We start from the raw sequence: 14,351 nt of genomic DNA on the forward strand, positions 1-14,351 counted from the left end.
GAGCACGCAGCTGGACCCGGCTGATGTGTGCTACGTGCTCGGCACTTCGGTTGGCAAAGAAGAAGGCCGCGAAAGGACATCTGTGATGTTCGACTGACATGTTCTACTACCATAGTCACTTTGAGTGGTGGGCACAGGTTCGCTCTTTTAATAAATACGTTTTTTATACCCCTGAGTCCTTCAACATCGATACAATGTGCTCAAACGATCATATAATGTATTTTGCTCTAAAATTCACTGACTATAAAGATAGTTCTGGTATTTTTTAGTTGAGCAGACGTTTTAATTTTTAAGCAGCTTGCTTTAAGAAAACGAATGGTTTATTCTTCTTACAATACTGTAGTGGCCTCTGAAAATTTACTCATTAGGTCAAATGTTTATTTAGTCATAATATTTTTGTAACTGAGAAAATAACTCCCTTAAATAGCAAACTGCCGATGAGGCAGATGTGCGCGTGTTTAATGGCATCGCCTAGTTTCAATGACGTACTCATTGCATCTAATGCTTTGTGTTGATAAAGGAAGCTAGCGAAATCTGGAATGGGACACGTTATATACTAGACTGCTCCACACATTCAGAAGCTGCGCTCTCACACACTCAGATTCGTTTTAAGGTAACAAGTGCCAATAAAAAGTTACTGATTGCGCTATCGACCACTTTCCGTGCGAAAAAACGCACTGCTTTTATCCTACATGGTCAAGCTGTCACCAGAACAGTGCTCCGGCCACGTGATAAATAAGAACAGTTGGCCTTGAGCTATAAATATTGATAGCGACATACAATAAAACTGAAGAAGTGTCTGCAAAATAGTGACACATGTAAACCCCGACCTGGGCACTTGTCAATGTTCAGGACGCTGCCACTGGCAACGGACCAGAAGCATATCGGTTCTTTGCTGTATGCTTATTCAATGCACTGCTTTCTCTTGCGAATGAGAGTGCAGTCAAGTAGTATTTTTTATTCTTGTTGGGCTTTTCTATGAACAGAAAGAAACCAGCACGCAATTAGTACGTTGGAGAAAGTAGCACAGACAAGTGTCTTTTCAACATGCGCACATTTGCCTCAATGACATATTTATAATTAGGGTAGTACTTTTTTAAATTCAAAACAAAGTTACTATAAATAATTGTTTGTCATTGCAAAAGAAGTAGTAGTGGCTACTAAAGTAATTATAGAAACAGTAGTGCTATGTTTGGCTGGTGTAACGACGATTCCCTTTTTTTAAATATTGCTGCGTCATAACTGGGACACCCTGTATGAATAGATGAATCCTTCGTACTGCAATTCAAAAAGTGTACAAAAATAGATGTGAAATTCTGCCGCCCGACAAGGAATACAGCGAAAATAATCCCGCCCTCACCGCATTACCTATCATTCAGTAATGCTTTTGTCATTCTTCTTCGTAAACGTGTGTCAGCTGCTGAACCAAGCTGCATAAAAAAGTACGCGCTGTAATATTGATTGAGACTCTATACTTCATCGAATGCGAAGCCCGTAAATTGCGGAAACGCACACGTCATTGAGTTGCTTTTTTCACAAAGCGTTGCATGCGGCAGTTCTGTTCTAAATGATATCCGCTTGATGCTGCTGTTTCCTTGAAGATACGAAATTTGTACCCCGAACAGAAAGGGACAAAACACGAATAAATTTAACTGACAGGACCAAATGCTTGAGTCATTATTGTGGCTGCAGCTGTGAATGTATTGTGCGTTGCAGATGCCAGGTGTGGCATTTTTATAATAATCTGACACTCCCATAATAAGAAAAAGCACTGCACTGCAGTACCAGAAGTGAAACGTTATATTGAGTTGTAATTGTTGAGATAGATTCCGGTTTGATGTTGGTTGAACCGGACAAAAGTGAAATGTTGCAGCCAACTTTCCAATAAACTACTGACAGCATTGCCTATTTCGCAGTACTAACCATGTTTGAAGTGTTTAAGCTCCAGTGGAACCACTCACCAAGGCGGAATAAAACGAAACCGTCCTATTACGTGATCACACTTTTCTGATCACACTTTTCTTAACTACCTGATCGCACTTTCCAAAGGGTAGACTTCCCACGAATTATTCCGCACATGGGCAGACCAAATCGGCACTCCCTTTTGCTAGCACCAAGGAGAGCAACGTCGACATGCTATACTGTCCAGATACTTTCTGAATTACTAACTTTTGGTACTATTCTTGTTGAAGGCCCTAACGTGAGACGCCAGATTTTTTACGCGTGAGCCAAATAACATTTTAGGAGTGAAGCTCCTAAAGGCGTGGGTCTGTCCATCCTTTATATGTATGTACATTGCCGCCTATAATTCCCCCTTTTCAAACTACCCACTACTTCGTCCTTGCAAACATCCCGCTATGCCTCATTACCGATCCACCACTTCACCGACCATAAACCGTTATAATGAAGGGAGAACGGAAGCAACGTATAGCTACCACTTACCAATAATAAAAATTTTTGTATAAATACATACAGCGTTTGTCGTGTCTTTGATAATGTAGTGGGCGATATTCGCGCATGGTTCATGGTTTAGCGATGAAACCCTTTAGTGCTTTGCTCCCACTCATTATCATTCACTCCGTGGATTTGATGAGAACATTTTTCTTTAAAAAATAAGCCATCTGTTACACATCATTATCTTGTGGTGTTTACGTCAATAAGTTCACATGCATACTACTGCGCTGTGGCAAGAGAGACTGTGGTTGCTGCATAAGTACCACAAAGCAAATTGAAATGACATCACAAAACCAATTTTAGCGATTCCAGTTCTACCACCTTGAGACTCTCAATTTTTATTATTGATGTTGCCGGATGAATAAATAAACAAACCAATAAATGAATAAATGAATAAAATGAAAAAAGCGAGCTCTGATCGGAACACGCTGCACAGTCATAGCGTATAAGCTAGAGCTGCTGCCTTCGCCGAGCCGATGGAAACTTTTTTAGGTCACTTTTACAAGAAGCACAACTGAGAACTGCCTTCTACATCATAACTGATTATAATTTTTAGTAACAGCGAACACCCTTGAAGCCTGTAAGGCACCATTCCCACTTAAGTAGCCAAACAGCACGTTTATGCGACGGCTGCTGATGAAAATGATGAACTCAGCAGAATCGCTACTCAGGCATAATTGTTTCGTTGTTCATCGTAGAACATATTTCTTTTGTTTTCTGTTTGTGTCTACCGCAGTTGCGCTTTCAGTGATTCTACGACAATGAATCAAACAGGAACCCCATGTAGTATGTTGTAAGGCTTAGATCTTCCTATTATTGTGCAGTTCATATGGCGTGACACGTGGCGCTATTCTATGCACTCCTGCGATAGTATTACACATTTTAAAGCTGCTCCTTGTCCGACTTGATGTCTGCTGTGTACAGACTCTTTTTCTGAAAACGTCTCAAGTACCTGCATGGCTCTGTGCTGGAATATTTATATGTCACGCTGTATGTGTGTTTTATTCCTGCTCGAACTGCAGCTTGTTATTGTTTTTTTTTACCTTTTCATTATGTGAGATAGCTGCGATGGATAACAGTACCAGAGGTGGACGACATCACCACCAAAATTGGCTGCTGTCATGAGCACATAACAGCTAAAAAGGTCCAGTGATGGGTCATTTTGAAACCTGATACACTAAGCATCGCCAATACGGGCATACAGATCAAATATGGTCAAGTGTATTATAAACGGCCACATACAGCTGTTGGTGTGTAACCAGCAAAATGACCGATCTGCAAAAGCACTTGTTGATTACAATATAAACTGACCACTGTATCTAGATTACCAATGATTTCATACTGACGGTGGGCAATAATAAGTGCACATAAATAAGGTATTGCTAAATAAAATACGGTGACTTGAAGCAACAGAAGCAGAGGCGTGAGGTGCAGAAAAACAGAAAATATGCAATGCTTTGTAGGTGCTAACGTCACACTGGTACATTTGTAGCCGTAGCAATATGAACGCGATAACTCTGTGATCAACAATAATCGCGGGAAAATAAATAATCATGGAACGTTTGGTGGTTGTTGCTCTCCTTCGTACATCGAGGGTTACCTGAGTAAGACAAGGCTTTTTCTACTCGCATCACGCACATGGGCAAGTTTCGTGACAAGAATTAATTACTTATTCAAAAAAACTAAGTTACCTCGAAGCACCGAAACTTGCTTTGCTGCCCCACGTTCGCAACGCAGACCTGCACTGAACGCCTGCAAACACCTTTGTCCACTTTCTTTTTGTTGTCTTTTTTTTACCAATGAGGGTCACACTATATTGGCTAAGCGCTAGACGGTATCCATATTCAATGAGCTCCTACGCCGACATTTCACGGCTTATGAAGCTTCATCCCGTTTCGTTATCTTTTTTTATCAGTCCATGCCTTATCTACAAGTCAACAGCCCTTTTCATTCAAGATTCCATTGCCTACTTTGGTGGTCCCACTTACACCTCCATTTTTCTCCACCATCTTCCCAACCAACAGGCCTTCATGTTCCTCCAAGGTCTGAGGGAGAAGCTTCGCATAAAAAAGGGCAGAAATGGTAATGGAACCTGATTATTCTGTTTTTTAGTTTTTGTGGCCATAGTATTAGTAGCGAAAGTTACATTGGACGCGGCTGTAGTAACATTGGTAGCATAACAGCGCACACTGTCACAAAAATGCCTTCTTTTGCATGATAGTAGCTCTGGGCTTCAACATGCGTTGCGATAATAAAGCACACAGCTGCAGAAGTAGTAAAGCTCTTTCTCGGACAAAGCTCTTTCTCGGGCCTGTATCTATCAGTTGAATTTTATCAGCTACATTTTTTTTCTTCAAGAACAGTATTTAATTTCTAGGTTTATCAAGCCTGAAATATTCATTTTTTTTGTAGTTCATGGGGTTATAAAGAGTAGTCTCAACTCTTGATCCTTTTCACTTATCCCGATCCCTTTCTTTTCATTTATTTCAAATGAAGACTTGACACGCATGCCCGTCTTCCCTCCGCCTGACGTCATGACGCATTAGGAGAGCGCGCCCCCAACTTTTTTTTTTAAGTGACTCAATACGGATAAGCCCGTATCCTCTCACTGCGCCCCCATCTAGTTCTAGGTATTTACGAATTCCGACCACAAACCTTTTTTTCGTCGAAAGCTTGCTTTGACACTGAGTGCACGCTCCGACAGCTAGGCGCATTGCCAACAGAACGTATATAATACGGGGAACGCTCAGAAGAAAAAAGAAAAAAAAAAGCTAGATAGTGACCACCGCTGCAGCAGTGTGTCGTAGTTTTTTTATATTCAATATTTCAATCGCTAGCCTTTGACGCTTTTCCTACACGGGTTGCCACATCGGCGATGCGGCTTCAGCGGCTAAATGAGAAAGGAAAGGAAAAAATGGCGAAATCAAGAAACGGTCGTAGGAAATAAGGCGCGTTAAACGAGATAGAATGACCTTGAGCTCTGGGGAGCAGCATCTTCTGAGGAAGCTGGTCGTTTGCCGTATATTCCTGCTGACGTGATGTCAATGACATCGTCAGAAGTTTGCCCCCGCAAGAACGGCCTGCTGTGGCCTTCGGACAACACCCACAGGTAGAGCACTAGCCATTTTTTCTCTTTCCCCGATGTCTCTCACCACATTACGGATATGAGTTCCTGACAGACAGTGGCGCGTTGTCAGTCGCACGCTTCTGCCGACTCGCGACAGCACGCGTAGATGATCACACGGCGTTGGGCACTGAGGCCAAAGGTTTTTTGGTTCTCCAGCCCCACGGCGGTGCGGTCCTTGTCAGATACCAGCATTGAAAGCGTTCGGGATCTTTGCCTTGCCTGGTCGTTCATGCCCCATTTTAAGCCTCAGTCTTATCTATAGGAAGCCGTGCATTGTCGCAAAATTCTACTTACTTTCATGTAGCAGTGGCTCGAAGATAGCGCGTTCCGTGAAAGAGCGAAGTAATAGTTTCTCTGGTTCACTCTGACTTGTGCTTATGCCACCGAAGACAAAGTGCTACTTGCGTATCGCAATCTTGATTCTAGCCCTTCATCATACTGCACCCAGTAACGGGTTGCGTGTGACACACTTCCCCTAAATTTCAAGCATTCCAGAGTAGCAGTTGTTCTCCGTTCACGTCATGAAAACCCAAGCATGATGTTTATGTCACAGCCTCCGTTGCTTCATAGAGTGCACCGGCTCTGAGTTCTTCTCAACGCCGCTTCTTTTGCTTTGGTAAGCTAGCCAATTGAAGTAAGTTGAGATTGTGGTTCTCCGAGGGATAGACCGAGTTCAGTCTGAACATCCGCACAAGATGGCGTCTCCAACCACGAAGAAAAGAAGCAGCAGTGGCCCATCACCTACATGCCTCTTTATTTTGGTGGCATGTGTTCTGCTGCCATTTGAGGCACATGCATCGCCGGTAGAGAACAATACCAGTACAACTATCCCCGACTCCACATTAGCAACAGTACCCACCACAGCAGTGGACGATGAACCCAACTACGAGCAAGTACTACGAGATGCCGTGACTCGCCTGTTCACCAGCATGCCTTCGTCTCTCAGGAGGAAGCTTCTCGAGGCCGAAGTCAGGCCCGAATGTAGCGTCGGCTTATTGCGACTGATGCGAGGATTCCAGAGTCTTGAGCCGTGGGCACTGAAGTGTAAGTAGGGATCACGTTTTTTGTGTTCTTTGGCTTTCAGAGTACTAGATCCTAGGAGATAAACTCGGCCGAAATTATAAGATATCTACAGTCAGGTTATTAAGCATCGCATGCATCCTCGCAGTGATCAAGCAGAATCAAAAGTGATGATGCTGGCGCGAAGCGTAAGGTCATTTACTCAAGAGCTAGTGTTCAGATACTTCAGCAAACCACCACAATTACAAAAAAATCTCTGCGTAAGGACTTCAGCGTTCTCTCAAACTCAGAAGTGTGCAGTGATTATTTTAGTTGTTAATGAGTGAAGCAGGAAGAACAGTCCCAGAGCTCGTAGCCTTGGGACGACTATACCAATTTTTTTGTATATAAGCCACACTTATGGTATATCAACATTCAGTTGAGGTATTATGATATGTCACGGCAGGGTTTAAAGAAAAAAAATAGGTATAGACATAAATACTTTGTGCCTGCTGAATTCTTCAGAAACCTAGAATTTTCGACAAGCGAAAATTGACGTGATACTTTCTTTGAAACATAGTTGATCAGGCTTATATTTCACTTTCGAAAACTATGAGATATTGGGAATTGAATCTTGTCTCTTCTCGGTCATTGCCACGCCGTTTGCTGGAATTTGCTTCATTGTCCTTTAAGGTTGCATTGCCTGTTTTGGAGGCTCGTGTCTTCTAATTCTTACGTTTATATCTCGAACAAGTGCTCCCTGCTATCTTCAAATACAAGCATTCTTTTAAAGCAAAAGTGCTCTCCTATTGAAGACAGCGGGGTCGCTAACGCTTCCTTTGCTCGCCCTAGTTTGGGAAAGCAAGGTAACGTAACCTAAGCTCGGCGCGGGAAAATTTTGGTGAATCTTAGTCCGAGTCAGTCTAAAGCACATGACATACTTCATGAGTGACTAGTCCGAGTGAGTCTAAGCACATGACATACTTCTTGAGTGACTGAGATCGGGTTCAACAATTTTTTACCAACCTACGGTTTTATCTATAGTCTTGGTTCGCGTTTATGTCAGCCTTACTTAGAATCACGTATAGACTCGTGTCTACTCACACGCATTGCTAAGCAGTGTCTTTCATACACCCTTTAAATATTTATTGATTCGAGGCGTGTATTAGGTAAGGGGTGCCTTGAGCTCTCCTTGACGGCAATCTTAATTCTAGTTTGTTTTCAAGAGAAGTAGAGGCTCATAAAAACTTTATCTGCACCAAAACATTTAATGAATAAATCTTATCTTCTATGAAACGCTTTCAAATACTTGTCAAAAGACATCTACATTGCTGCTGGGAAATTTTTACATCACAGAACTGACTAGATCATTTTGTTTTTTCTACACTACAAAGCAAAACTTCACACTAAAGGTGGTGTAGCAGTGCGTCAATTTATTCGCGACCAACTCGAAGCATATTCCTATTTTCCGGGAACACCCCATGTAATAGTCCGAACCCTTATAATCAATATAAATCTAGTTTATGTTTCAATTACACTATAAACGAAAATTCGGTGAGCCTATACTTGTCAGCTGCAGACAAAGAACACTGGAGAACTAAATACCCTTGAGACAAATTGAAGAGATGCAAGGAGTGTTGTAGTTTTTTTATCAGCTTACGGTGTCACTGCGCACTCATCGTTAAACGAAGTACTAGGAATGAGCGTGCGCGGTGTTGCCTTCTTTGGCGGTGTTGCTTGTGGCTTCTTCTTGTTGCTTCATGCTTCACATGAAGAGATTGACCGCATCTGCTTAATCGTAGAAGCGCGCGTCCTTCTGTACATGCTCCGCTGCCGCATCTTTCTAGGACTAAGTATTTTAAGGTGTTTGTGAGTACACACTAACGGGTAGACTAGGTACGCTAATTACCATCTCACCGAGTTCTTTTTTGTCTCATTAACTTCTTTATCGTGATGTGCACTACGCATCGACAACCTTCCTGGTCGCCATATCTACGAATGTAATAGGAACACTGTTGCTCCGTGCTTTCGACAAGGACAGATTGAACGTAAACGTGCTCAACTGAGCCGGTTCATCAGGTGCTTTGTTCCATGAACGTGATTCTCTCCTTTCTCATGTGTCCTTTCTCCAGTCGTAGTTACAGTGTAAACGTTGCTGACCGTGTGTCAACCGCACTAACGTTTGGGTGATTCAATGCGTACTTTTCCTTCCTCTCTCGAGCACTTCTATGTTTGTATGCAGTGAGTTCGATTCGCTGTGCCACCAATCACGCACCAGTTATTTTTTTTCTCGTGTGAATAGTGGTACCGAGATCTGGAGCACGTTTGCGCGGGTATTCCTGTCGTGAAAGTGGCCTCTATTTTCCGCTGTCTTCTATCTTTCACTACCCCTTCCGCTTTAAGCACTGCCCCATGCTCACCAATGGGTTGTGGAAATAAACGTCTCTCATATAACCCTGCAACCACTCTAACTAATACTTGGTGAAAGATAACAAGGAACAGTACAAACAGTTGAGACTAAATATTTTTCTCGTTGCGACACCATGACATGCTAGCCCAAATGATAATTGTTGAGAACTCACAGATGATGAAGCCAAAAAACGTGGAGGGGATGCCATTAGAAGTAACTGTAGGCAAATTTGAAGAAAGAAATGTGGGCGAGAAGGTAGCTTAATTGCCACTGGCAGGATCTGAAGCTGTGACCTTCGAATGACGCGTTCGCTGCTGACTGAGCAGTGGTGGTGGTCATCCCTCCGTCCTTATTGTATAGGGTATACGTATGGATTTTCATAGCTCAGATATACATCCTATAAAAAGGGGACGTAGGAATGACCCCCGCCATACCTCAGTGGTAGGCCTTCACACGCGTTATTGGAAGGTCGCAGGTTCAGTCCCTGATGGCGTCAAGTTATGTTTTTGTCTACTTTTCTTTCTTTACATCTACGTTACATTGCATTACATACCTCAATTACATTACATTACATTACAGTAATTACATTTCATTACATTACATTACATACCTCAATAACATTGCACACACCTCCCGGGGCACCTTTGTCTCTTAGTTGTCGTAATTAATGTGTCTCATTAAAAACGAATGTTTAAGTTTACACTTCTTTCTTAAAATGATGATTTAAACACTCAAAACACACTCATTTTATGAAGCATCTGTCGCGGTGGTTTCTCACCAATCGGCGTTCATTGAAGCTCAAATGGCAGAGCGATAAAGGCGTTTCACTTCAAACAATTAGGCTTTTCCCACAGGGTAGTGGTTCTTGCGCCAACTGTTCATGTATGCCATTCCTGTGATTATTTATTGCTTTCACGTGCCTGCCCTAAGCTTGAGTGCATATGTGGACGTTGCGCCGATCTGGGCATCTGAAAAAAAAATTTCCAGTTTGAAAGCGTTTGAGCAGAAAAACTGGTTCTACCAGTGCCTGTCACGAAATCCTGAATTCTTCAGATGAACTGATAAAAAAAGAACTAAACCTTTGTAGAACAACTGGCATTCGTGGCATCTTAGCATGTGGATTTTCAGTTGTGTTTATATATTCTTATAGAATATTATTAAGATGCGCTATGTCGCCCGATAACTTGCATAGTAGGCGTCGTAATTGGATGGTAAAGGTGGCCGCCGTTCTCACCTCTTTCTTGCAGCAACAATATTTCACACGAGATAGACAGGTGGGTCCTCTCTCAGGCTATACAAGAGTCAACTCTCTAAAAATTAATGGTAAGAATTACTGAATGCAACTGCTTGATCTATAGGATTTAACGCCCCAAAGCATGTCAGCTTATGTAACACGCTGCAGTTGAAGCTCCAGATGATGCCGACTGCCTGGGGTTTATTAAGATGCGCTGACATTGCACAGTATGCAGGTGTCAGGCGATTCGCTTCTATGAAAATGTGACAGTGGTGGCCAGAATCGAACTCGTGCCTTCGAGGTCAGCCGCTGAGAAGCACAACCACTGACCACCGTATAGAGCGGCACAGGTCCGAAAGCACAGGTGTTGTCGTCAAAAATTGAGGCATGCCACAACATACTCGGAATGCTCATGTACCATCAAGGTGATTTAAAAAGTAAAGTGAATTCTAGACACCCACACTTTAACATATGGCATTGCAAGATTGTGAGCAATACACGGTCTGTGCGGATTTATTGCGAAGTATTCGTAGCGTTTGCTTCGGTTTTCTCTCTGTTTGATTTTTTTCCTACAGTATTTCTTGCACTGAATTACTTATTATTCTATTTACCAATACTACAAACCACCCCATGTTACATGCCGGAGGGGCTGTGTAGTGACTAGAGGATCATAAAAAACATCGCAATCACAGCGAGAAAGAAAAAAAGAACATTGAGAAAAATGGAATTGCCAACCAACATTCATAAGAATCTCGACTCTTAATACAAATTTTCCATTGATGGAAAAAGTCATTAGCATCACATTTGTGCGGTTCTTTCTACTCATAAAAAATTAAAACTTTTTTTCTTCCTCTTGAAGTGTTCGACGCATCCGGAAAGTACCCATCAGGGCTGCTGCAGGCAACCAAGGCTGATCTGGGCGCTTTCGACGAGTGTCTGGAAACCGTAGTGCACGACAACTATGGCCTAGAAGTGTCTCGTGGCCAATACTGCAGCGTGCTGTTCCACCTGAAAGAGAACCGCGCCCTGAAAAAGCGTATCTCGTCACTTGACGTGCTGCACCCACTCGTAAGCATTCTATCATACGGAACAAGTATCTCAGTGCAGTGTATCTGGCGGTGATAACTTCCAGGAAATCAATGCATGGTTTCTTCTAATGTTCACCCAGGTACTATCAACAGCAAAGCTTGCGAAGCGTGAAATGTTCATTAAACCTTAATTACCGCTTTGTCTTGGAATGTGATTTCAAGAAAAATATTTCATACTGCACACGGAATTCTGATCTATACAGTCACCTACTTGATTACAAGCATTAGGCACTGATATAGCCAAAATTAGCATTTGTTGTGAATCCAACGTCCCGAATACTTTTGCTGTTGATAGTGCATGGCATTTAACGGTAAGAAAAACACAGCAAAAATCAAAGCAGTAACAGGACGCGAAATGAGAACATATAATTTGGAATAAAAAGACGAGGGTTCCGACCACTAGAGAATAAATGAACTATACTTTCGTAGGGCAGACACTTTTCTCCTTGAATTTTTTTTTCAAAATTGCAATATCAATTTTAAGAACTGCTTTAGGTTTATAGTCAAACGAAATATCCGGCTTCCCAAGCGGACAAAGAGGGTTTTAAGTTCATCCTATAACCATAGTGTACACAGACCTCCTTAAAACATTCCAGAAGTGTTGCTTCTGACAGAATCGCCGTAAGTACGCAGCTGCGCAATATTATGTCGTAGCGTTTCATGAGTGTTTGATGAGTAGTGTTCTTCAGAACAAACATTGCAGGATATCTATGCAAACAACACCCCACATTCTGCACGTGCCTCAATTTTTTCGTGTTCTTCTGAAGCCTTTATTGTGTGACGCTCACTACAGTATGCCTTGTCTTGTTTCTCTATTTACAGAGTGTGATAGTTAGAAATATGTATATTCTAAGCAAAATATTGTGTATTTTATATTTTTATTTTTTGGTCTGACGTTGCCCGGCGCAGTTTCCCCGTAACTCTTGCATCAAACCAGATTCCCACAATCTGTCAGTTAATAGATGTGGCTGTCCTAGGCAACGAAAATAATGTACCAATTTTCATAACAAACCATTTAGTCTCCTGGAATGTAATAGGATATACGTGTCTCATCTACCACGATTACAGTAGCTTGAATTGTAGCTTTATACAATAATTCTGTTTACGTAGAACTTGGCACAAAACACCTGTTCCAACAACTTTCAGATTAAGCAATACACGGATTATTTTTTCATTGATGAAGTCCCCGTGACACGCCTTGGCGTCTGCATTACCAACGACTGCAATAAACAAGATCTGCAAGCCATCATCAATGCAGGCAAGTGAACGTCTGTCATTTAAAAAATACATGATCTTAATTTGGAATGTTCTTATCACGCTATAATGATGAAAAGTTTTTGTTCTTAATACAAGAAAAATGCTGCACAGATATGTAGATGGTTTGAGAGCAGGGCCGGAAGATGAATTATACGGGCAGAATGGCGGGAATACTATTGAACACGTTAAAGAACCCCAGGTGGTCAAAATTTCCGGAGCCTTCAACTACGGCGTCTCTCATAATCAAATAGTGGTTTTGGGACGTTAAACCCCACAAATCAATCAATCAATACTATTGAAAAAAAAGCCACCGGTGTTGCAGCAAGATGGCAAGTTGGGCCAGTTGAATTGCGTTCATAATTGAATATTTTGTTGAAGCGCACTAAGAAAAAACACACGGACAGAAGAGGCTCACAAGAACAGCAAGCGCTGTCCTTGTCAGCTTTTTCTGTCCGTCTGTTATTTTAGTTCGCTTCAAAGATTTTTTCACCGGTGTCTTGTTAATCAATCCAAAAAAGAAACAGTAATGTAACAGTCGAATTAAACTGTGCTTGCTTAGCTCGTCGGTGGCACATATCAAGAGGTTCCTGCCAACTACTTGGACGAGGAAGTTAGGGGAGATGACACACTGCTGCACTAGCAACTGAACCAACAGAGGAGGATCCAGCACTGTGTCGTGTCCCTTTCTGTCCTTGTCCAAGTAGTTGGCTGAAACCCCTCACTAAGTAACAGTCGATGCTGAGTACTATAAGTCAGAAGGCAAACAGGGAATTCTGAAATCATCATTGTTCCCTGAAAAAAGCGTGATTGTACGAGAAGAGTAGTTTTCAGAAAAGAAATTGTGTGAAGAGATAGATGAAAGGGGGTAATTAAATTAAGGGAAATGCACAGTCATTCAAACCAGAGCAAGAACTCGGGAAGACGTGCCAAATAGAGATTATTTCAACCCCTGCTCGTTCACACTATTACTGAATTTTTTTTTTTGCATTCCGTCTAGCTCCTGTTATTTAATCTTGAATGTTCTGGGAACCACGCGCACGGCGTCCCTCATAATTATATAGTAGTTTTAGGACGTTAAACCCCACATATCAATCGAACCACACTCACCGGCTATCAAGAGATAGCACCACGTGTTGCGCAGTAGTGGTGCGCGGGGACGCCTTGGCTGCCACGAAGGACGGAGGCTGTCACCCGCACTGGCCGATCATTGCTGCCGCGGAATCATGGTCGTAGCGTAGCTGTCTCGTCGCTGGGACGACCTTCCCATACACCGTGTTTAGTTAAATAAATGTCGTTGTTTCTGACGAGAAGCTTCCGTCGTCCTTGCTCTACGTACGGATGGGACACAGCAAGCCCCAAAACTGTGGGTATGGGGCTTGCCGCGTCCCGTCCATACGTAGAGGAAGGACGATGCAAGGTTCACGTCAGAAACAAACAACAACATGTATTTAACTAGACACGGTGTACGGCAGGGTCGTCCCAGGGATGAGAGAGCCACGCAACGACCATGATTCCGCGGCAGCAACGATCGGCCAGTGCGGGTGACAGCCTCCGTCCTTCGTGGCAGCCAAGGCGTCCCCGCGCACCGCTACTGTGCAACACGTGGTGCTATCTCTTGATAGCTGGTGTGTGTGGTTCCCACACTATGAAAAACGTTTTTCCAGTAGAATTCAATAAGCGGACAGAAAGAAAGAAAGCAAAAAGAAAGAGAGACAGCAAGAAACAAAGAAGGAAACAAAGAATGGAAGAAAAAGGAAAGAAAAAAATACATAAATACCCAGT

The 14,351-nt window shown here is 42.5% G+C and overlaps 1 protein-coding gene across 1 annotated transcript; it reads left to right on the forward strand.

Annotated features, from left to right (window-relative positions):
• Nucleotides 1-5,542: 5,542 nt before the first annotated feature.
• Nucleotides 5,543-12,578, forward strand: LOC119162195 (uncharacterized). Its single transcript, XM_037414663.2, has 3 exons — nucleotides 5,543-6,625; nucleotides 11,084-11,292; nucleotides 12,459-12,578. The coding sequence occupies exons 1-3, from the start codon at nucleotides 6,277-6,279 to the stop codon at nucleotides 12,576-12,578; spliced, it is 678 nt and encodes a 225-aa protein (XP_037270560.2). The 5' UTR covers nucleotides 5,543-6,276.
• Nucleotides 12,579-14,351: the final 1,773 nt, after the last annotated feature.

This window comes from Rhipicephalus microplus, chromosome X, assembly GCF_043290135.1.
Source record: "Rhipicephalus microplus isolate Deutch F79 chromosome X, USDA_Rmic, whole genome shotgun sequence".
Taxonomy (NCBI): Eukaryota; Metazoa; Arthropoda; class Arachnida; order Ixodida; family Ixodidae; genus Rhipicephalus; species Rhipicephalus microplus.

What these genes read in the sequence shown, in the direction of transcription:
- LOC119162195 (XM_037414663.2), top strand. Translation starts at nt 6,277, where the DNA reads ATGGCGTCTCCAACCACGAAGAAAAGAAGCAGCAGTGGCCCATCACCT. An exon ending in TGAGCCGTGGGCACTGAAGT is followed by an intron (nt 6,626 to 11,083) that starts GTAAGTAGGGAT and finishes TTCCTCTTGAAG; the next exon opens with TGTTCGACGCATCCGGAAAG. An exon ending in TTGACGTGCTGCACCCACTC is followed by an intron (nt 11,293 to 12,458) that starts GTAAGCATTCTA and finishes AACAACTTTCAG; the next exon opens with ATTAAGCAATACACGGATTA.